The sequence below is a fragment of the Schistocerca gregaria genome, chromosome 3 (assembly GCF_023897955.1).
Source record: "Schistocerca gregaria isolate iqSchGreg1 chromosome 3, iqSchGreg1.2, whole genome shotgun sequence".
NCBI lineage: Eukaryota > Metazoa > Arthropoda > Insecta > Orthoptera > Acrididae > Schistocerca > Schistocerca gregaria.
In genome coordinates this window covers 428,901,140-428,925,346 of record NC_064922.1, presented here as the reverse complement: position 1 = coordinate 428,925,346, position 24,207 = coordinate 428,901,140, and the positions used below count along the sequence as shown (strand labels likewise).

The 24,207-nt window shown below is 44.0% G+C and overlaps 1 protein-coding gene across 3 annotated transcripts in view; it reads left to right on the top strand.

Moving 5' to 3' along the window:
• LOC126354628 (transmembrane protein 117-like) overlaps positions 1-24,207 on the top strand; it is a 483,273-nt gene that overhangs the window by 194,530 nt on the left and 264,536 nt on the right. For all 3 annotated transcript variants that reach the window (XM_050004396.1, XM_050004394.1, XM_050004395.1), the window contains exon 2: positions 1,401-2,608. In XM_050004396.1, coding sequence (XP_049860353.1) covers positions 2,267-2,608 — 342 coding nt within the window. In that variant the 5' untranslated portion in view covers positions 1,401-2,266. The remainder of the gene's footprint in view (positions 1-1,400; positions 2,609-24,207) is intronic.

The window sequence follows — 24,207 nt, the reverse complement described above, 5'->3', positions numbered from 1 at the left end:
CTGGTTCGAAACAAATTTTTTGTAATTTATTGGCTTCCGGGAAGTGCCCATACATCTATTTCAATAGTGGAATGTCAGTATTGGCGATACGGACGTAAGGACAGCACACAGTCACTTCCCGAGTAGAGAAAATCTCCGACCTGGCCAGGAATCAAACCCGGCTGCCTTAGCAATTCACCGCTCTGACCGCGCACCTACCGAGACGAACTTCTCTAGTGCATTCGTGACTGTCAAGTCAACTCTTGAGATCCCATAGAGTTAACCTTTATGGATATGGAAGCCGAGCCTTAATAAAACATAGCCGCCTGCTCTGGCCGAGTGGTACTAGGCGCTTTAGTCTGGAACCGCGTGGCCGCTACGGTCGCAGGTTCGAATCCTGCCTCGGGCATGGATGTGTGTGATGTCCTTAGGTTAGTTAGGTTTAAGTAGTTCTAAGTTCTAGGGGACTGATGACCTCTGAAGTTAAGTCCCATTCGGCTCACAGCCATTTGAACCATTTGAACTTGTCCCCTTGTCACCAAACGTTTGTGGTTTCCATTCGAAAGCTACTTCCTTTCGGCACCTTAGAGTAGTTGCGTAGAATGAACTTTCATTAAGGGTCCCTTCCTTACATCCATTTTTTTTAAAAAACGGACGTTATGTCACGCCATAGACACAAATCTGAAGAAAAAAGATGTTGCGACGAGAGCGCTGTGAAGAAGATTCGCCCTCTATGCAGCCTAGTACCGTTGCCACTTGACCACGACGCCGTGCGTTTTCCGCACTGCTGTGTGTTGTACTTCGCACCTGCTTAGCTGAGTGGAGCCGGCACGGTAGCTCAGCGTGTTCGGTCAGAGGGTTAGCTGCCCTCTGTAATAAAAAAAATAAAAAAATAAACTGAGTAAATGGATCAATAATGATCTTCAACGGGCGTTAGAGGACGTCCGCCACGAACAATTCCAACGAACTATAACGAACAAAATGAGATTTTTTTAAAAAAAGTGGTAACGTGCTTGTTCGCATGCAGCGGGCCCAGGTTTGATTCCCGGTCGGGTTGGAGATTTTTCTCCGCTTGCGGACTGCATGTTGTGTTGTCCTCATCATCATTTCAGCCTCATGACCGGCACGCGAGTCGCCCAATGTGGCGTCAACTATAATAAGACTTGCATTTCGCTGCCGAACTTACCCGGACGGGGCCTCCCACCCAGCAATGCCATAAGCTCATATAATTCTTTATGTTGGACTTGTTGTGCTTCGGCAGCTCTCTGTTTCTATATTGCTTTTTTTGCGGTTGAGTACGCCTTCTTCCTGTTTCCGTGCTTGATGTGTGTTTACTTTTTAATGGGCTGCCGACTCAGCCCTCTCACGACTACATCTGGGGTCCGACAGCCACGCGTTGAACGTCGGCGGTGTTGTTGCAGGGTGCTGGAGCCGGTGCGGGTGCAGGTGCGGCCGCCAGCGCGACGCCGCAAGATGACTGCGGGCCGACGCCACGGCATCGCCGCCTCGTCTGCGTCTGCGAGCGTCGCGACGCCCCACCCGGCAAGCCGACTGCCTCTGCGCCCCTTGTGTAGCGAGCTGCACGGCGACTCGAACGCTTAGGAACGATGCCCGCTACCGTGTGTCCATTCTGCCTTGCCTTCTTCGCCACCGGCGTCGGCTAAGTGAGCTGAACACTTTTTTTTTTACTTTTTTTTCGTTGGTACTTGTCGTGTGACACATCAGGAGCGAGGTAAATACTTTCTCTGCGCAATTTTCATACAAAACCGCTAACGTACCATCCAAAAAAAAGGGTAAATTCACGCACTTTACATATTTTGTACCATAAAATATATAAATATAAATATATATATATATATATATATATGTATACATCTATAAATTTGTGAAATATTAGTATCGGTGTTTAATATATCGTTGTGGTAAATGTTTCAAATTTTGTGTGATATATTCTTCGTGAGAAAACGTACAAGATATACTTCTCTATTTTTCCGCATAAACGTCAGATCGGTGACCTAAAGCTCCGTTAGGTGCAGTTCACAAAAGGACTAGCGGAGCTACTTTTTGGAGTTTAGAGGGTCACTTGTGTCTATTTTTAAAGAGGGGGAAAAATAAAGTATTTATTTGACGTCGTAGTGTCTAGAGAATTTGTGTCCGGAATATTTTGTTAAGAGGTTTACTGCCAAAGTAGACGTCGTCTCGCGACTATATTTTTCGGAGACCGACCCGACAGGACACGCGTTTCCGGCGTAGTGAGAAGGGGGAACTCGGTACTCCCCCCCAGGAGATGGCTTCACCGCAGGGCCGCAAATCACTGCTGTCGCTCGGCAACTGGACGAACTTCATGGGCAGGGACGGCCACAACAACAACAGCAACAGCAACCACCACCAGCACCACGGCGTCAACAACAACAACAACGGCGGCGGCGGGGTGCGCAACGAGCGCAGCGGCAGCTCGGCGAGCCGCGACTTCTGGAGCCGCGTGTCGCAGCAGATGTCGTACATCGACGGCAGCACGCGCAGCAACTCCATCCTGAGCACGGGCAGCGGCTACCAGCCGCAGGCGCTGCCGCCGCCGCCGCCGCCCCCGCACGCCCACCCCGCCGGCGCGCCGCACCACCAGCAACAGGTGAGCCACGCGCTCCTCCCCCGTACTCGCTCGTTTTTCACTCCTATCTGTACTAATGTACAGGCAGCTTTTGGTCCTAGTGCTATAGCCATCCTTTTAGATATTATTACACAGGTTATACACTGAAGCGCCAAAGAAACTGGTATAGGCATGCGTCGTATGTAAACAGGCAAAATACGGCGCTGCGGTCAGCAACGCCAATATAAGACAACAAGTGTCTGGCGTAGTTCTTAGATCGTGTGACGTCCTGTGAAGTAGGATTCGTTACGTCACATGCAAAAAAACTACATATATATTTTATATATTTTTATTTTTAATTTATCAGCATGCTTCTTTCTCTCACGGATATTGTCTTTTCTTATCACTTTTATTTACGCGCATAAGTAAATATGAAAGGGGTTCTTGAAGGGCCTCAGTAATTCATGTACCAACTTTAGATTTTGAACATGATGACTAAAATATAATTGCCGTTAACTGAATTGAATGTTGTTGTTGTTGTGGTCTTCAGTCCTGAGACTGGTGTGATGCAGCCCTCCATGCTACCCTATCCTGTGCAAGTGTCTTCATCTCCCAGTACCTACTGCAACCTACATCCTTCTGAATCTGCTCAGTGTATTCATCTCTTGGTCTCCCTCTACGATTTTTACCCTCCACGCTGCCCTCCAATACTAAATTGGTCATCCCTTGATGCTTCAGAACATGTCCTACCAACCGGTCCCTTCTTCTCGTTAAGTTGTGCCACAAACTCCTCTTCCCCCCAATTCTATTCAGTACCTCCTCATTAGTTATATGATCTACCCATCTAATCTTCAGCGTTCTTCTGTAGCACCACATTTCGAAAGCTTCTGTTCTCTTCCTGTCCAAACTATTTATTGTCCATGTTTCACTTCCATACATGGCTACACTCCATACAAATACTTTCAGAAACGACTTCTTGACACTTAAATCTATACTCGATGCTAAGAAATTTCTCTTCTTCAGAAACGCTTTCCTTGCCATTGCCAGTCTACATTTTATATCTTCTCTACTTCGCCCATCATCAGTTATTTTGCTCCCCAAATAGCAAAACTCCTTTACTACTTTACTTTACTTTGAATGTAAGTTTTTTTTTAATTTCTATGTATTGATTGCAAAGCAAGGCTTGAGAGAATTTCGATTGTTGCCGTGGAGCGGCCAAGATAAAACTTACCGAACTCATGGAATCTGTATAGTTTTAAAACATGAACTTTAACGTAAGTTAATTATCTGTTGCAATTTAAAAAGGTTATTATAACGAAATGTCTCGCATTTACAGTTACTGTTAACACTGAAAAATAAATTAATACTTCGGCGCGTAATGGCCGACAGAGGCTGCATCGGAAGATGAGCTTCTCGCAGCGCAAATTACTGAAAAAATGCTTATTAAAAATAATTAGCCACTGCGAGCATTTGAGGTGACTACTATTACAAAGAAATTCATTTTGTAATAATAATAACAAGTTTATTTTAGCAATAAATACGAATAACTTGCATAAAATATGTGTAGCCGCTCAATGGCTGCCTTCAGTATAGCGAAACAAAACGGTGTGGGTACCACAAAATACGCCCTTCCTCCTCGGCCATACAATCGCGTCTCTTTCGATCCTTTTTTATTTTCATAGACATTAAATGAAGATGCTATCAATGCATATCAGTTGTTTCAAGAACATAAATTATATCTTTTACACTAATTATATTCATAAAATACGTAAACTACGATTTACAACCGCTAAAAATGTCAATATTTGTGTGACGTACCGTCACAGTCGGTTCACAGCTACAATGGCAGTTTCTCAAGATTTAAGTGAGTTCGACCGTGGTGTTATAGTCGGCGCACAAGCGATGGGATCCGGCATCGCCGAGGCAGCGATGAAGTGAGGATTTTTCCTTTACGACCATTTCACGAGTGAATATCAGGAATCCGGTAAAACATCAAATCTCCGACATCTGTGCGGCCGGAAAAAGTTCATGCAAGAACTGGAGCAACCACGACTGAAAAGAATCGTTCAACGTGACAGAAGTGCAACCCTTCCGAAAACTGCTGCACATTTCAATGCTCGGCCATCAAAAAGTGTGAGCGTAAGAACCATTCAAGGAAACACCATCGAAGGCTCTGTCGTGTACCCTTGATGACTGCACGACACAAAGCTTTACTCGTCCCCTGGGCCCGTCAACACCGACATTGGACTGCTGATGACTGGAAACATGTTGCCTGGTCGGACAAGTCCCGTTTTAAATGTCGCGAGCGGATGGACGTGTACGGTTATGGAGACAACCTCATAAATCCATGAACCCTGGATGTCATCAGGAGACTATTCAAGATGGTGGAGGCTCTGTAATGGTGTCGGGTGTGGCACTTGGAATGATATGGGACCCCTGATATGTCTAGATACGACTCTGACAGGTGACACATACATAAGCATCCTGTCTCATCACCTGCATCCATTCATGTCCACTGTGCATTCCGACGGACTTGGCCAATTCCAGCCGGATAATGCGACACCCCACACGTCCAGAATTGCTACAGAGTAGCTCCAGGAACACTCTTCTGAGCATAAACACTTTCGCTGCCCACCAAACTCCCCAGACATGAACCTTATTGAGCATATCTAGGATGCCTTGTAACGTGCTGTTCAGAAGGGATCTCCATCCCCTCATACTCTTACGGATTTATGGACAGCACTGCAGTATTCACAGTATCAATTCCCTCCAGCACTACTTCAGACATTAGTCGAGTCGATGCCACGTCGTGTTTTGGCACTTCTGTGTGCTCGCGGGGGTCCTAACGGTATGAAGGGGGTGTACCAATTTATTTGGCTCTTCACATCAGTATTCTGGTGTGAAATGATATCTAAATTCAGGCAGGGACCCAGCTTCACGGAGTATAACGAGAAACCATTGTCCTGTGTCACGGGCGGAGACCTTAACAGCATCTTCGGTAGAGAAAGAGACCTTCAGAATGTCGGAGATAGCGGATGAGGCAACCCATCCTCCCTGGGGATAAATATTGAAGGACACCATTGCCTTGTGGAGACGAGGGATCTTCATAGGCTAAGGAAATAAACCCTGAAGGAAAATCCTCACCTGTGTTAGCCCTAGCAAGTCAGCAGCTGAGCAAATACATACTGCTTTCAAACCTAAACCAAGCATTAGATGGAAGAATGAATTAGTATCTTGGAAGCATGATCACGAAAGTCAACACCATTAACCAGGAAATACTCAGCAGGACACAGAAAGTATTTAGTTTTTACAGCCAAATTGAAAATCTTATCTGCCATAAAATGCAAAAGTGACCTATTTCGTACCAATCCTATCGTGTGGTTTATAAACATGTACCCTGCTAATAAATGACCTCAGCAGAATTCGGGCGATAGAAATGAGATTCATTAGAACTATGAACCAAACAACTAGAATGGACAAAATCAGGAATGAGGTGAGTAGAGAAGTAGCTGGTATTGATGTACCTGATACCAGTGATATAAAGAAACGCAGGCTTCAGTGGTATGGACACATAGTGACAATGAACGGCGAAAGACCTGCCAAAAGGTATTTCAAACTGAACCTCTTAGGAAGAAGACCACGGGGAAAACCAAGAAAATTCTGGATACAGACTACAAGATCAGATGTGGACGAGAAAGGACACAATTGGGAAGTTGTCCTGGAACACAGGATGTATGAAGGTAGAAGGAGGTGACGAGCTCTTGTACGCCACACCCGGGAAACTGGAGTTGGAAAACGATGGTGACCGATTTTTGTACATATTGCCCACGTTTCAACGCAGATATCACTGGCACAACAAAAGATACTGAAACACGACTTTTGCGTGTATGAATGTAAGGCAGGAGCTCAATAAATACTATGAGACATTCTAAAACGTAAGCAAATACTGTTTTCGACCCAAACTTACGGTTTTTTTAAACTGGATACCCTTTATTATTTCTTGCGCAATCGATAATGTAAAGCATCACAAAAAGAATGACGCTGGTTGTATCGCAGTACGTCACTTACATTCCGATAAATTGCAAAAGGAACTTGCTGGTATTGAAATTTACGAAACGCGCCGCTATTACACAACTTGAGATGGAGGCTGCAGCGATGGAGGGATTTACGCCGAATCGTTGTTGAAGAGTGGGACAAACTGGACCAACAGTGCATTGATGAACTTGTGGATAGTATGCTACGACGAATACAGGCATGCATCAATGCAAGAGGACGTGCTGCTAGGTATTAGAAGTTTAGAAGTACCGGTGTGCTGCTAGGTATTAGAAGTACCGGTGTGCTGCTAGGTATTAGAAATACCGGTGAGTACAGCAATCCGGACCACCACCTCTAAAGTTCTCGCTGTATGGTGGTACAACCTGCAATGTGTGGTTTTCATGAGCAATAAAAAGGGCGGGAATGATGTTTTGTTGATCTCTATTCCAATTTTCTGCACAGGTTCCGGAAATCTCGCAACCGAGGTGATGCAAAACATTTTTTGGTGTGTGTATAAGGGTCGACTTGAGAACATTCCGAAATACGATCTCTCCTAAGCGAATTTCTCTAGAGTCCTGCAACAAACACCACTGCCATTCTAATTTACACTGATTTTAGTTTGTTAATGTCAATAGGCATTGTTTCATTTGAAAAAGTGTATGTTTGCACAAAAGTGTGTCTAACGATACGAACCCCTGGCTACCAATCCTTTCTGTGAAAACTGCACGTCAATACCAATTTCCATTTCCGCAATGTATGCCGTGCAAGTTTTAGGTGTTTTACCCTAGAGAGAGAGAGAGAGAGAGAGAGAGAGAGAGAGAGAGAGAGAGAGAGAGAGAGAGAGAAAGAGTCCGCTAACATTTGAAAATGCATTTATTCACGGAATAATGTAGGTAGAGAGGTAAAACGTTTCACGGAATCCTTGGCTATAATGCAAACTTGCAGAGTTACCTAGGAGTTCATAGAATACCACGATACGGCTGCCAAATCATTACCAACCCCCCCCCCCCCCCCGCCATATTCACTCTTTGGACGCGAACTCGGCCAAAAAGTGGAAACAGTGTAAAACAAGATTCACCCCGACCAGATGACAACCCTCTTCATGAACATCTCTCACGATCACTCAACACATACTTCCCTCCGCGGTTGATCTTTTTCCACTTTCCTTATATAACGTATATGTCTTGGATACGGTGCCCCTTGAAACCACTACTGGTACCTTGGTTACGGAAGCATACACCATACAGACACTAACAGTTTGGCCACGTCCGAGTTCATTCAGGTCCGACATAAGGCACTCAAAACTGAACAGAACGCTTTTCTGAGCTCGACCGACAGTTGCAACGTATTGAGGACGTGGCACAGGTTCCTTTCGTGGTCAAGTACAACAATGCAAACTGCAGGCTTGGCTAGCCTCTGCATTTATGTTCAAGCCAGCATTTCTCACAGTATTTCCATACCTTTGTCCAATTCCTGTACCTCCTACGAAACGCAACACCAGCCTCTTTCTCCTGCTGTGATTGATTTCCTTGTCACTAGTTCTTATCTGTCCTGTGCTGTTCAGGTGTTCATTATGTGCTTCGTCTCCTCAAAAGAAAACTACTTGTACTTTCACCGTGTGTATCTGGTCAAAAGCTACTTCTTTGTCTCTTGCCAGGATCGCCTAATCATTGACGAATACGGGGCAGTTTTATACTGTTATTTGAACCTTCAATGTGAACTTCATTCAGCAGCACTTTCCCGTGTAATTCCTTATCTTATTTAAGGATGAGCTTCTCTAACAAGCAATTGGGGTCGGTCCATCACCCTTTCGGGCCCCAGTTTTGACTGAAAATGCTTTGGAGAGTTCAGTGAAGATTGTCTGTGTCTGCTTGATAATTTCTATCTTTTTGGGGTCCACTCTAAGACGTCAGACAGTACTTCCCGCTCGACAGAACCCCAGGTTTTATTAAAGCCGACCAAGATGAGTACTGTATCGTTACCATGTAGATTTCCAATACTCTTCAGACTGCAGTTGCTGCACTAGCCTGGTCTGAAGTACTTTGACGAGTATTTTGTAAGTTTGAGGTATGACAGAAATGTCACGGTAATTTTTGACGTCAGTTATATTTCCGTTTTTGTATACAAGATGAAACAGTGTTGTTTTCCATTCACCAGGTAATATTCCATTTTCCCATATCGTGAGTCGGGGCATTAAAGGTGATTTTTTCCTACATTTTTCAAAATTTCCGCTATGATCGAGCCTGCCTCAGTGGCTTTGTTGTCCTTTAGTTCCGCGACTATCCTCCTAAGAATTAGGATTAGCTGCATTTTTCTCGGGGTCCTTCGCAGTTAAGCATTTTTGCGAAGTTCTTAGGTTTGGTCTTTCAGTTTCGTTTCTTGTTGACTGGCAGTTTCTCACGATCCCTCTTCAAACATTTTGGCTGATACCGATTTACATGTTGCTTGAATGTCCTGTAAAAGTTCTTTTGTAGTTCCTTTTCAATTCTGACTCAATGCTCTATGCTCTCTATTTCCTTTGGCTTTACGGAGCGTCTTTGCAGTCTGCTTCCACAATTCTTTGTACTCAAGAATGTATCCTCTGTTTTGTCTGGGTACCATCCTTTGTAGGCCATTGATTCATTATTCCTTAGTTTGATTAAAAAAACTGCAAAAACACATGAATATTAAATATATGTTATCTTGCGTCACTTTAAAAACAGAAGTGTTAGTATCCCACTTCCTCTCTCCTAAAGTTTAGTCATGTACCATACTTCGTTAGGATATTGGCTTATATCTCAGAGGTAATGTTCTCAGATAGGGTGTGACCGGCCATAGACACTAGGCAATCGGTACGAGAATCTTATGGCACTACCTGCAACTTAACATTGAGTTACAGCTACCGCATATTTTAGAATAGTTTACACATGCAGAGATAAGTGACAGAAAGATCTTTTGAATTGTAATCTGCCACTCACCCATCTACACAACGGGAACACAAAGATGCAAAAAACCATTAACCATACAAAGCTATAGAACGACATCACGTGTCCAAAATCTGATATTTAGGAAAACAGATACATACTGGGCCAATAGCTTCTATAAACCGTGGTGCCAACTCAAATAGTTTTAACAATGTGTGTATAATGATTGCCACTCCACCTAGTTCTATCAGAATCCAAACGAACATCCTCAGCAATTTGAGGCAAAGAACAAGTTCCGTTTCGAAAAGGCTAAGGGAATACATCGGATCTTTCCCTTACAAGGAACCAGCCTTGCATTATAGATTAAGCAACATAGGGGAAACATAGAAAATTTAAATCTGACTGACTGGACTTGACTTGCGATCCAGTACTCCCGAATGTGAGTTCAATGTTTGAACCACTATTCTACCTTGCTCTGCCGGAGTGCAAATATAAGTCATGGAACACCCACCCAACTTTGTTAATCGATCTGTTGTTTCGATTTGATTTGATTTGTTTTTGGCAGGGAAGCTAAAACAGCTTTGGTCTAACCCGCTACTGCCAGCACCGAAGCCGAATTTACTATGTGGTATCTGTGCCTGTATAGCTAGTAAAGCCAACCAATTCCCTTAAATAGTGCAAGGAGACCCTCTACCAGTTTTTTTATTAGACACCATTTTTTCAGGTCCCAAAGATTATGTATCCTTTGCTCTCCAATCCCATTCATTCGAAGATTAGGTGTGATGCAGTTGCTTCACCCTTATCACATACCCTAAATTTAGGGTCTTCTTCCGTTATACCCATTGTGTGTAGGTGTTTATTGAAATTCTCATGGCCGGTCATCAGTCTAGTCATGAGTTTAATCTCTTTCCTGTTCAATCCCAGGATTACTGAGCTTCTTTTAAAACATGGCTTAGGCATCATTGTCTTACGATGTTTTTGTTTATGGACCATGGTCCAACATTCTAGGTGCTGTTTCCTAAATCAGTTCCGTAGTTCTAGTTTGATCATAGCGTTGGTAATTGTCAGGACAGGTTCCGGTCCAACAAATGGAGTTGTTGCCCCCATCCTGGCCATTCTGTCGGCTTGTTCATTGCCACAGATCCCTGAGTGGCTAGGGGCCCACACTAGGCTTACCTTATTGCTTCCCCCTAGCTCCACCAGATACTGCAACAATCTTAGATCTCGTTGCAGGAGCTGCCAGTGATTTCAGGGCTGCCTGGCTGTCTGAATAGATGTAGATACTACGGTCCTTGTAGTACCTACGCAAATTCTCCTCCATACATGCCCTGATTGCAGTAATTTCAGCGTGGAATACCGAGGCCAGTTTTCCTAGAGAGAAGATGCCCTCTACTCTTAGCTGAACCCCATACACCTTGCCCAATGCCTTGGCCTGATTTTGACCCATCGGTGAACCAAAAAATGTCCCCTGTATGGTGTCAAACTGCTTTTTTTCCACTGCTCCCTGCTTCCAATTATTATATTGTAAGGGTTGTTGAAGCAGTTGGGAGTAATTATATAGTCGGCCGGCATTTCCCCAGCCATTCCTATATTTACCTCACTCACTATCTTAGTGTGTGATTCTGGATATCCCAGTTAGATCCAGTTTTTACTAGTTCTATGGCCCAGCTGCTGCCTCCATCTTGACCCAAAGGCGTAGTGGAGGCACGTCCAGCATGGCTTCCGTCCCAGTGGTTGGTGTACTGCTAATTCCGCCTGTTATGGCTAAGCAGGGCAGTCTCTGCACTTTAGCAAGCTCCTTAGCTACAACCCGCTGTTCTACCTTCTTCCACCATGCTACGGCCCTGTAGGAAATCCTAGGTGTAACCACTGTGATGTATATCCAGTGCATACTTCTGGGGATTAGGCCCCAGTTTTTACGACGAGCCCTTCTGGTACTCACTAGATATGCCTCTTTGTAAATGGCACATTACAGTCTTCTTAGGATTAACCCTTAGAGCCGGTTTAATGCACCAGTCTTGCACAATATCCAATGCACCTTGTGCCATATTTGTAACTGTGTCAGTAAATTTGCCAAGTATTACTTTGACAAGGTCACCTGCGTATCCTTGGCGAAAGCATTGTTTGGAATTTGGTTCCTCAGTGAATTCGTTCACCACTAGGTTCCGCAACAAAGGGGTCAGAAGTCCTCCCTGTGGGCAACCTCTAGTGGTGTTAATTATCATCTTTTCATTCATCATAGAAGCCGCCACCATCTTTCGACTTAGCATGGCCCTAGTCCACCTACATATAGTGGTCCCTAGATCATGCACCATTCCTGCCCTTACCATGGAATCGAAGGTCGTGTTACTGAAGATCTCCTCGATGTCCAGGAAGATGCAGAGGGCTATTTCTTGGAAGTGAAGTGCTTTCTCCAGCCTCTGCTACTTCCGCAAACTCTACTGGATTCCGTATAGGGGTTTTAATTTCCTATAAGCTTAAGTCAAGGTCCCTCCTATATTTCTCCCAGTCTGTTTTCCTGGGATTCCTGTAGGTCATGGCCTCTCTGATTCCCATTTAAACCTTCAATTTAATGTACATGTGGTCCAATGAGGATGGCTCTAACGCCGCATGCCATTGTTTCACATAGCTGCCCATCATCATGTAACCGAAGGTTATGTCAATTACTTCTTCCCTTCTGCTAATCCTCAATGTAGGTTCATTGCCCCTATTCAGGATCTCCAAGTTGTTAGCCAATTCAAGAAGGTACTCACCTCTACTGTTGGTGTCCTTGCAGCCCTACACTAGATTTTGGGTATTGGCCTCGCATCCAACCAACAGTTAGTTGCCTTGTCATGGCAAGCTTACATCAGTCTCCTCACCTCCAAAGGAGGTCTTCATAAGGAAGGTAAGGTGAGGCCGAAACCATTTCCCTCGTGATACCTTTCTCACGTTGCTGCATTCTGATGGTAACTAGGTCCCTGGAGGAGACATACATCATTGACATGAAAGAAATTCCATTTCTTAAATAGAAACATGTTCTGGAATTTCTTAGATTTCTAGCATAAATCAGCTTACTTCCAGTGCCATAGAGGTCCAATACGCCCCCTTTATATAAGTGGGGTTCTTGTATTAGGGCCACGCCTACTTCCTGCCTCCCCAGGAAGCGGCTCAGGCCAGCAGAGGCCACTTTACTGTGCTGCAGATTAATCTGCAGCACCTCCAATCTCCGTCTTGTTGCCATCATTGCCTTTGAACTCTTTTATAATACTGACGGTGACCTGCTAGAACCCTAAACACAATTTCGGGTCTTGCTCTCACATGGACTTTAGGGACTTCTCGCCTGCCCCAACAACCAGGGTTCGTCTTTCCGGCACAACCTTCTGGTTGATTACTCTCCAGTCCCCAGTCGAGACTTTTGTGTTCAGGACCGCTATTTCTTGGAACAGAGTCTTAGGGGAGACATCCTTAAGGATCTTTGGTACCCATATTGATACCTTTGCGGTCTTAAGAAGCTCTGCTGCTATCTTGACCTGCAGCTTCGCATTCTCCGATGGGGATATAATGGGCACCTTGTCCTCAAGCCATCCTACCGTGTGCACCCCCTTACAGACAAAAATGAGGGCACCACCTCCTGAAGTTGGACCCTTGACCAGTGCCCCCCCCCCCTAATCTTTTCAAAGATGGCCATCTGTACAACTTCCTCTTGCTGCGAGGTGATGGCTACCAGTGGATAGCCTTCCTGGATAGCTGCCGTCTTAAAAAACGAGACTGCAGTACTATAGCTTTGTTTCCCTATCTCTTGCCTCGGGTTTTTCTGGGCTCGCTTATCCAGGGAGGAGGGAGTCTTAGATTCCTCCCTTATCCTCTGGCCGGCCGCGGTGGTCTAGCCGTTCTAGGCGCTCAGTCCGGAACAGCGCGACTGCTACAGTCGCAGGTTCGAATCCTGCCTCGGGCATGGATGTGTGTGATGTCCTTAGGTTAGTTAGGTTAATTTAGTTCTAAGTTCTAGGCGACTGATGACCTCAGAAGTTAAGTCGCATAGTGCTCAGCGCCATTTGAACCATTTTAACCTTATCCTCTTGCTGCTTGTCTTCGATTTTGTGGGTGTCTGTGTATCCTCTTCAACCTTTTTTCTTGGGGGTCTTATGCTCCTTTTAATTCCCTCCACTTGTCTTTTGGAAGCCATTCTTTCCCTTCCTTTTGTCTCTGTTCCCTGAGAAGTTTCCTCCTCTGGGCCCCAGAATAGGCTTTAATCTTGATCTAGTCCAGCTTCTCGTGTACAGTACCCACTTCTTGCTCCGGTCTAGACCCCGATTCAGTACTGGGAATGCCTTCCATCGGTCCTGACCCTGCAGTTTGGGTGTCTGAGGTCTCATTTTGTTTTAGTTTATTTTCTTTAGTCGTGTCCATCTTGGGCCGACGATATTTGGGGATCTACATGGTCCAAACCACATATACCCCGCGTGGTGTAAGGCTACTTACTCAGGGAGGTCACCTGGTATCCCTGAGGCTCCGTTTGCGACACATCTTCCCATGTGCCACGCACTCCTCAGCACGGATCGCACGACACCTTGGTTTGGGAAAGTGAAATGGGTAAGGACTAGGAGTGGATAGGGAAGATGGGGAGTTGTAGGACACTCTTAGTCTGATCCATCAGCTAAGGTCTTTCTGGCAGTAGGTCCTCTATCTTCGGCATAGCCCTCAGCTTCACGTGGATACGCAAGCCTCTCCACCCACATGGACAGTGCTTCGTCAAGGTGGTGTCCCCCGGAGAGGATCTGTTGCTTCTCTCAGATGCATTTTGTTTAACGTATACTGCATTAAGTTCCACTCCACTGTTCTTTATTTACGATATTCATATTGCATTATCGGTCTTTCGATTATGTTGTGGTTGGCAGGAGAGCCAATCTGTATAACTAAAGGAGGCCGATTTGTACGCGTTTTAGCTCACGCAGGCTGGCGTGAGGTCTGGAACATGACAAGGGAATTAGAATTGAGAAAAACGGACGTAGTAGGTGGAATACTTAACTTTAATCCATTAACGGAGAACGTCTCTCTTTATGGTTCATGATTCACAATATCAATAGTACGGATACTGGCGCCTTGCTAGGTCGTAGCAAATAACGTAGCTGAAGGCTATGCTAACTATCGTCTCGGCAAATGAGAGCGTAATTTGTCAGTGAACCATCGCTAGCAAAGTCGGCTGTACAACTGGGGCGAGTGCTAGGAAGTCTCTCTAGACCTGCCGTGTGGCCGCGCTCGGTCTGCAATCATTGATAGTGGCGACACGCGGGTCCGACGTATACTACCTGACCGCGGCCGATTTAAAGGCTACCACCTAGCAAGTGTGGTGTCTGGCGGTGACACCACAGATTATACAGTCCCATCTTCAAATATCCACTCAAAACATCTTTATGAACATCGGAAGATGGAATTGTATGGACTCAAATATTTGTGAGCATGAAGTTCGCGGTTGATTTGGCACACCGTTTTAATCTTCCTCGAAGTTTCAAATATAAAGCGTATTTACCAAATCAAGCATTTCTCCAAAGACTGGATTTCTCGAATTTAATGACACATAGTGACATCTGTTTACTACAGTGTGCGCCGTATTTTCAGCTAACTGAATGAACTTCAACATTAATGCCTGTTCCACGTCGTTCTTTAGGTGTGTAAGTTCCATGTTCCATTCCTACATCACTGCCCTGCTATTTCTGTTTTGTATGTTCTTTCATGCGTACATTGTTACACTTCTCAAATTTTCGCTTTTCTGACAAGTGAGGTCAACAGGTTGGTACTTTGCATACCACGACGCGGTTTGGACAACCTCAACACCCGTCACCCCATCCGATCCCTCTTCTCTCCATCCCATCCGTAACAACTGAGGTGGCACAGTTCTCACGTACCGAGGCACTGCACCACAGACAGCATCGCTTCAAGCGGTGCGGGAATCATCCGAGTGAAGAGCTGGTGTGATTCTATACAGTCTGTCCCAGGAGAAAAGATCATTTGAAGTAAAAAGTCTAGTAAACATGGTCTCCGAAATGCATACCTTAAGAGCCATGAGCTCTTCTCCATCTTCGATATTATGAAACAAATCTTTTAGACGTTTTGAGAGGCGGTAGTGTGGGCGAAAACAAGGAATAAATTCCCAGTAAACATAGACTCTAAAGGGCATATCTTAAGGGCTATGACCACTCTTTCATCTTCGCTACTGTTAAATACATCTCTTCTGTTGAACAAGTGCTCATAACTATTAAGTACTACATTCCAGAGCCCATTTCTACCAGACAGTATTTCTTGTTTTGGTCCCTATTGTCTCGTTCCATAATATGGAAAGCAAAGAGATTGCGACAGAAGATATTTGTTCCGCAGTACCGAAGATGAAGAAGTGCACGTAACTCTTAAGGTGGAGCCCATGTCTACTAGACCTTTTTGCTTCAAATGATCGTTCGTGTGATAGCCCTAAATATAGATCATTCCTCATTGGACATCCTGTGCATTTCGTCTCTCGCGCGTCTGTTCTTTGTAACAGCACCTCATACTGTGTCGAAAGAGGCTGCTCGGTTGGTATACAGGTGTCGTGCTTTGTGTGTGCACAGTTATTTACTTACTTTTACGTGGGTGATCCCATATCTGAGTTCAGACAACTCTCACTGTATAACTTGGGTCACACCATATCTCATTCCAGACAACTCGCTGTTCTACTGATTTTGTTCAGAAATCCTGAAATTGCCTTTGGAAACACGTCTGTAAAACGGTCCTTCAAAAGGGATTTCATTTCCATAACCACAATCTTGATAGCTAGCGGTTTTTTTTTTTTTTTTTTTTTTAGAGAAGCCGGCCATTTCAGTGTTGCCATTTCGGTGTTCCTCGTCAATTGGTAACTTGGTATTTCTCTGTTTATCTTCTATTTCCCAACGTACTAAAATGGTGCTTGAAAACTGAATGAATGATTCGCTACACAATGCTTTCTTTGCTGATGCTTTCTAGTAGACCTCGCGGCAGTCCTACCTCTTCCAACGTCTCCACGAAAATTTGAATCACTTCGATTTCATGAAATATTGTTTAAAAAGTTTAGAGAACTGGCTTTTGCCACACACTACAGAATGATTCCACTGCCACTACAATTCGACTGGTGTAGGGACCGAAAAGATAAGGTAAGAGAAATCATAGCTCGTATGGAAGCACTTACGCAGTTTTATTCTCCTTACTCCATTCGCGAATGCAACTGACACAAGGTATCCCCTGTTGTCATTGAGTACGTTTGTAAATGTATAATTTTACTTACATTCATCATCGGGATGAAGGGTCATTTCTGTATTACCTGTAGAAAAGTCCATCAAAACTCTTGATCAACGCCTGTTGCCTTCCTCATGATTTAACCTTCCCTTCGTGGTTTTCATTTGAGAGTATATTAGATGTGTCCTTTGACGTGCCAAGGTCTCTGAAATAGATACCGCATGTGGGACGTAAGTCGTGCAGAGATGAAGGACAGATATTGTCGAAGTAATTCAAAATAAAAAATTCATCTCAAAATGTAGTACCGACATTTGTTGTGAGCAGCGTACGCACAAAGTAAACACCATAGACTGATTACATACAAATGATCTTTCCTCGATGTTATTTCTTTTGAAATGCACTGTTGCACAGTGTTGTTTCCACGTGAATATTTCTAACTTTATGTTGCTAATTATATTGCCATTTACATCTTAATTTTTCTGAGTTGGGAGGTGGGGTGGGGGGAGGGGAAGCGGGTCATCAGTCTCTGGGTGCTTTGATGTAGCTCGGCACAAATTCCTCTCCTGCGCCAAACTCTTCATCTCAGGGCAGCACTTCCACACTGCGTCCTCAACTGTTTGCTGAATACCCTCTTTAGATTTTACACTCCACAGCTCCCTTTAGCACCATAGAAGTTATTCTGTGATATCTTAACAGATGTCCTACCATCCTGTCCCTTCTTCTTGTCAGTATTTCCAACATATTCCTTTCCTCACCGATTCTCCGGAGAACCTCCTCATTTCTTACCTTATCAACAACTAATTTTAATCGTTCTTCTGTATCACTACATCTCAAATGCTTTGATTCTCTTCTGTTCCGGTTTTCCAACAGTCCATTATTCAGTATCATTCAATGCTGTGCTCCAAAAAGGAGGGGACTGCCAAGCAGGAAAAGACCATGAAAAAAGACTGAATAACCAACGAAAGGATAAAGTTCTACGGAGCCGGAATGTCTGAAGTTTGTACGTGATAGGGAAGCTAGAAAATCTGAAAAGGGAAATGCTAAGGCTTAATCTAGCCGTAGTGCATTTCAGTGGAGTAAAATAGAAAGAAGACAGGCATTTCTGGTAAGATGAGTATCGGGTAATTTCAACAGCAGCAGAAAATGTTATAAGGCCAGTAGGGTATGTTATGAATAGGAACTCTGTTACTGTGAACAGCTCAGCGTAAGGTTCTTCTCATCAGAAACGACAGTAAACCAACACTGACGAAAACAGTCCAGGTATACATGCCGACGTCGAAAGCCGAAGATGAAGAGATAGAAAAAATAATGACATTATTGAACGGGTAATTCAGTATGTAAAGGGAGAGGAAAATCTAATAGTCATGGGGGATGGGAATGCAGTTGTAGGGGAAGGAGTAGAAGAACGGGTTACGGAAGAATATAAGCTTGGTGCTAGAAATGAAAGAAGAGAAAGACTAACTGAGGCCTGCAATAAATTTCAGCTAGTAATAGCGAATACTCGGTTCAAGAATGACAAGAGAAGGAGGTATACTTGGAAAAGGACGGAAGATATGGGAAGATTTCAATTAGGTTGCATCGTGGCCAGGGTGAGATTCAGAAATAAGATACTGGATTGTAAGGCGTACTCAGGAGGAGACATACTCAAATCAGAATTTATTAGTGATTGTGGAGTGGACTGACATTTAAGAGACTGGTCAGAAAGAATCAGGGAGCAAAGAAGTGGGATTCGGAAATACTAAGGAATAAAGAGATGCACTTGAAGTTCTCTAAGGCTATCGGTACGACTATAAAGAAAAGCTCAGTATGCAGTTGAGTCGAGGAGGAATGGACATCTCTAAAAGTGGCAATCACAGAAGTTGGAAAGAGAAACACATGTACAATGATGACAACTGCGAAGAAACCATGGGTAACAAGAGGAATTCTTCAGTTGATCGATGAAAGAAGTAAATACAAAAATGGTGATGGAAATTCAGGAGTACAGAAACACAAGTCACTTAAGAATGAAAGAAATAGCAAGTGCAGGGACGCTAAGGCGGAATAGCTGCGTGAAAACTGTGAAAAAAATCGAAAAAGAAATGACGGTCGGGAGGAATGATTAAGTCGAACAGCCTTCGGTGAAATTAAAAGCAAGGATGGCAACATTAAGAGTGCAATGGGAATTCCATTGTTAAATGCAGAGGAGAGAGCGGATAGATACTTATCTGATGACGTGACAGAAGAAGAAACAGGCGTCAATATAGAAGAGATAGGGGATCCAGCATTAGAATTTAAAAGTGCTTTGGAAGACTAGAGTAATATGCAGAAAAATGGAAAAGAAAATTGAGGATCTATTACATGACAATAAATTTGGCTTCAGGAAAGGTAAAGGCAACAGAGAGGCAGTTCTGACGTTGCAGTTGCTAACGGAAGCAAGACTAAAGAAAAATCAAGACACATTCATAAAATCTGTCGACTTCGAAAAACCGTTCGGCAATGTCAAATGGTGCAAAATGTTCGAAAATCTGATAAAAGTAGAGGATAAGCTATAGGAAAAGACGGGTAATACACAATATCTACAAGAACCAAGAGGGAACAATAAGAGTGGAAGACCAAGAACGAAGTGCTCGGATCAAAAAGGCTGTAAGACAGGGATGTAGTCTTTCGATGTTAGTGTTCAGTCTCTACAGTGAGAAGCAATGATGGAAACAAATGAAAGGTTCAAGAGTAGGATTAAAATTCAAGGTGGAATGATATAAATGACAGCATTCGGTGATGACATTGCTATCCTTTGTGAGAGTGAAGAATAAATACACTATCTGTTGAGTGGAATGATCAGTCTAATGAGTATAGAACATGGACTGAGAGTAAATCGAAGAAATACGACAGTAATGAGAAGTAGCAGAAATGAGATGTGAGATTAACTTAACATCAGAATTGGGGATCTCGAAGTAGAAGAAGCTAAGGATTTCTTCTATTTAGGCAGCAAAATAACCTACCACGGGCGTTGCAAGGAGGACATCAAAAGCGTACTAAAACTGTAAAAAAGAAAATAACATTTCTGGCTAAGAGAAGCCTGTCATTATCAAATATAAGCCTTATTTTGAGGAAGAAATTTCTGAGAATGTACTTTTGGAGCACGCCATTGTATGGTATTTGAACATGGACTTTGGGAAAACCGGAACAGAAGAGAATCGTAGCGTTTCAGATGTGCTACAGACGAATGTTGAAAATATGGTGGACTGATGAGATAAGAAATGAGGAGGTTCTCCGGGGGATCGGCGAGGAAACGAATAAAATGGTTCAGATGGCTCTGAGCACTATGGGACTTAATAGCTGTGGTCATCAATCGCCTAGAGCTTAGAACTACTTAAACCTAACTAATCTAAGGACACCACACACATCCATGCCCGAAGCCGGATTCGAACTTGCGACCGTAGTGGTCGCGCGGTACCAGACTGAAGTGCCTAGAACCGCTCGGCCACTCCGGCCGGCGGAAACGAATATATGGGAAACACTGACAAGAAGAAAGCACAATATGATAGGGCATCTGTTAATACATCACGGATTAACTTCCATGGCACTAGAGGGAGATGTAGGGGTAAAAACTGATGAGGACATACACCAAATAATTGAGGACGTACGTTACAAGTGCTACTCCAAGATGAAGAGGCTGGCACAGCAAAAAAATTCGTGGCGGGCCACATCAAACCAGTCATAAGACTGGTGTCTAATAAAAAGAAGTGCGGCGGTTTCCATTGCCTTCTGCATCTTCGTGCCGTTTGCCTTGATTCTTTCGTCTTTAGGGGCAAGGGCAAGAGAGTGTCCTGGATTTCGTCCACTCCTCGCTCCTGTTTGTGAAGGCTGTAGACTGAATGAGGGTGACCTCCTATGCCGGAATTCTTCGGCCACCATAGTCGATATTTTTTATTCAAACTTTAAGCGATGGCGGGGTTCGAACGCGGGACCGAGGACGTTTATTAGTCGTAGGCTCTATCCCTAGACTAAGGATGTTTAGCTTCTTGAATAGCCATGCTATTCAAGAAGCTTTTTATACTGACCTGTTTCGTCGCAAATATTGGTAAGATATCTTCTCTTGTCATGTCAGCAACTCCGCTCTATTTTGGCGGCAAAGTACTTTGTGTGCTTCTTCATCTTGAATAATTTATGTGTCATGTTTCTTTAATATGCTCCGCTCTTCGATCAGTAGTTGGGTAGTGTTCGAAATCCAGAGGTGTTTCGTTTCAGAAATGGAACTGATTATTTCGTTAATTTTATCCCACGATTTGGAGGCTACTTCTTTCCCCGTCAACTGTCGGAGTTTAGGTCTCATTCTTTCTCCTAACTCTTTAAGGCTATTTTTGTCTTTAACACAAATCAGTCTTGTTCTTTCTCGATTAATTTCCGTTTCATCCGCATTTTCATGGGTAGTAAAGTATGGCCACCGCCACAGTCTGCACCTCGATAGGTATTGCGATCCAGCACCAAAGTACGCCGACGTTGCTTTACTAAAATGAAATCTGTCTCATTTTTAACACTACCCCGGCAGAAATTCATGTGCAGCGACGTCGTGAATGATGTTGTAAAAAGGTATTCACAAATAATTCTAGTAACAGCTCCCCGTGTTCATTTCTCACTCCTAACCGTGAAGTTCAATCACAGGTCTTATATCCATTGTCTATAGTCTCACCTATCTTCACATTAAAATCACTCTAGATGACTATTGTTTCGTTTTTAGGCATCTTCCTGACTTTATTTTCTAGCAACTCATAAAATTCATCAGTTTATATGTTTGGTGAAACCTGACTGATGAGCTTTCAAGAAGAAGCTTTCATTTTAGTGGAGATTATTCCATCAGTACAGGACTCACAGCCCAAGTCAGCAATACTGAGGTCATGAGGAATCGCTTAAGCCACCCCATTTCTACTAACACCCGTACATCAAGAAAAGTACACTGTATTCTTTGGTTGAATCACGAAGTAGTCATATCATTTCCAGCGTGGCTCTCTGAGACCAAGTATGCTTAGATCATGAAAATCGATTTCCCTCTATATGACAGCAAGCTTTCCTGTCTGCAGGATATCTTGCACATTTGAGGTTGCTATCCTTTTAACAGTTTGCAAGGATAGTTTAGATTGATCTGTGCATTCCGAGGCTTCTCTCAACTCTCTCTCTCCCCCCCCCCCCCCCCCTCCCCCGTCACCCGGCGATTCGACTGGAGTCACTGGTGACGCTCTGGAATCTAATTTAAGATTGAGTAAAGCAATGAGGTGTCTTGGGAAGCTGACAGTGTTGCTTTCTCATTGTCTTCCACTGTTTAAATTAGGCTGCGCTAACATGTCGTCAGACGCCTTTTGTTGGCGCTCCTCTGGAGTACTGATGCTACAGTCGCCACCGACGCTATACCGGAGCCCACCTTCTGCGCCGCTTGTGTCGGTGAAGCAAGAGGCTGTATAAGAGTATGCTACATCTGGACCCAGATGTATCCTGGATTCTAGAAAGATTCACACTCTTCTTGCTCCTCCTCCCTCATCACTTGTGAGACGAGGTCCAGAGCTTGCGACCGGTAATGGTGGAGTTCCAATAAATATTTTCAAATTTTCCAGATTTTCTAAAAAAATATTTTGGATGCAAATAAATGTAAAAAAATTAGCCACGAATTTATCGAGTGTAAAATTAAAAAGAGAATGATCTGAAAAACGCAAGCCTCGAATCCAAAATCAACTAGCAGTACTGCAGCAAATGTAGGCAACATAAACGCGCTCCAATGCCTCGGGTATAGGCAAGATAAACGCCCTCGGACGCCTCAGGTGTAGACAACGTAAACATGTTTCGACGCTTTTGGTACAGGCAACGTAAACGCATTCGGGCACCTCAGACTTCATGTGACAGGACTGGATCAAGTATGTATGAGGGCTTCATTGCTAAAGGAAGGAATTATGCAGCTGAGTCGGACTGAGACCCTAGCATATCCAGTATGTTGGAAGAAAGGCTTTCAGTTTCAATGTTCTACACAAGATTGACGTCCTCACGAAAATAATTGCTGTAGCATAGCAATTGCTTATGTTTTTGCCTCATTTCTGCGTGATAACTCACATCATGATTACTGAAGCTACAGCCGATGTTGTTGCTGTAGTTTTACGACGGTGCGACAATAGGGCCAAAAAGTAGACAAATGTAAACTGTCGAAAACAAAATAATTCATCCAAATAATTAATAACAGCAGCAAATGAGGCCTATGGCCCAGCTGTACACATTTAAACCGAGTATCAGCTAATACATAGTATACCGCACCTGGTGAACTCACCTTTTAACTAGTGTCGTTAACTAAATTCACCCCTGCCCCACAACCCCACCCTACTGACAACTCATTTCCACAAAGACACCACATCAAGAATTTTAGCACAGTCAGCGGTGGCTTCAACCTGTTCAGGACAAGGTAAAGTTCGTGGATAGATCCTGTGCAGGAGCGCGTTATTTACAGGACAGTTTAAGTGAGAGCAGCACAAAAATTTCTGCTAGCACTCCGTCTATAAAATTAAAACAAAAAGAAACAAATAAATGTAACATACTGGCACCTGATTTCTAAACATCAAACACAATACCAATCATCGGCGACACGTACATGATGGGATAGCCGATCACGAATGACTACTGTCAAATTTTACCCATGCGTGTAGTATGTTCTCTCGCTTAGGTACAGCTAATCACCATTTCGCTGCAACTCGACCAACGGAAGCGCAACATTAACGTGCCTCATATGTCGGTAATGATTGCTGCAACGATATCGGAGCAGGTACACCTCAGTGAACTATCTCCGTGACTGGATCGGAATCTGGATATACCACATCGAAATGTTCCAGACCAGCAACAGAAAGCCGCAAAGAACTGAAGAGTTTGTATATTGCTACCAGTCACATAGTCAACTGCAAACTGGAAAACCCGTCGCCTTTCCAAGTTGCCGCCCGTTACTCAGCGTGGGCAATGCTGTTGCGGTCGCTGCTACCAGGAGACTCTGTGGCCAGTATCCTACCAAAAGCCCATCCTCTGTCCCTCGTTTGCGCACTGCGTTGACGCCGTCGCATGCGGATCTCATGCTCTCTCGTGAAGCTCCAAGGAAACTCCCGACACCACAGGTCCAAGTGCCGACGATAGATTGCAGGATATCGATACAAACGTATCTAACAAACCAATAAAATTCCAGCAAGGGGTATAAGAAATTCACCAATGATATGTGCAGGATTAATGAGGACAATAAGTAATATCTGACAGCGAGACTCAGTCTCAGGGAAAGGCATAACAAGAATTTGGAGGTCACACAATACGCAATACACGTGCCCCCCCCCCCTCCCCTCCAAAGTCCCAAGTGTAGCGTCTAAACAGAGGATTCACCTCCACCCAGACCAAGGGCTCTGTATGTATATGCAAACTGAGTACTTCCCTCAAGTACATGTGTACAGTCCTTCACGTGATGCAAGCAATGAACAGTAGTACTCTCGC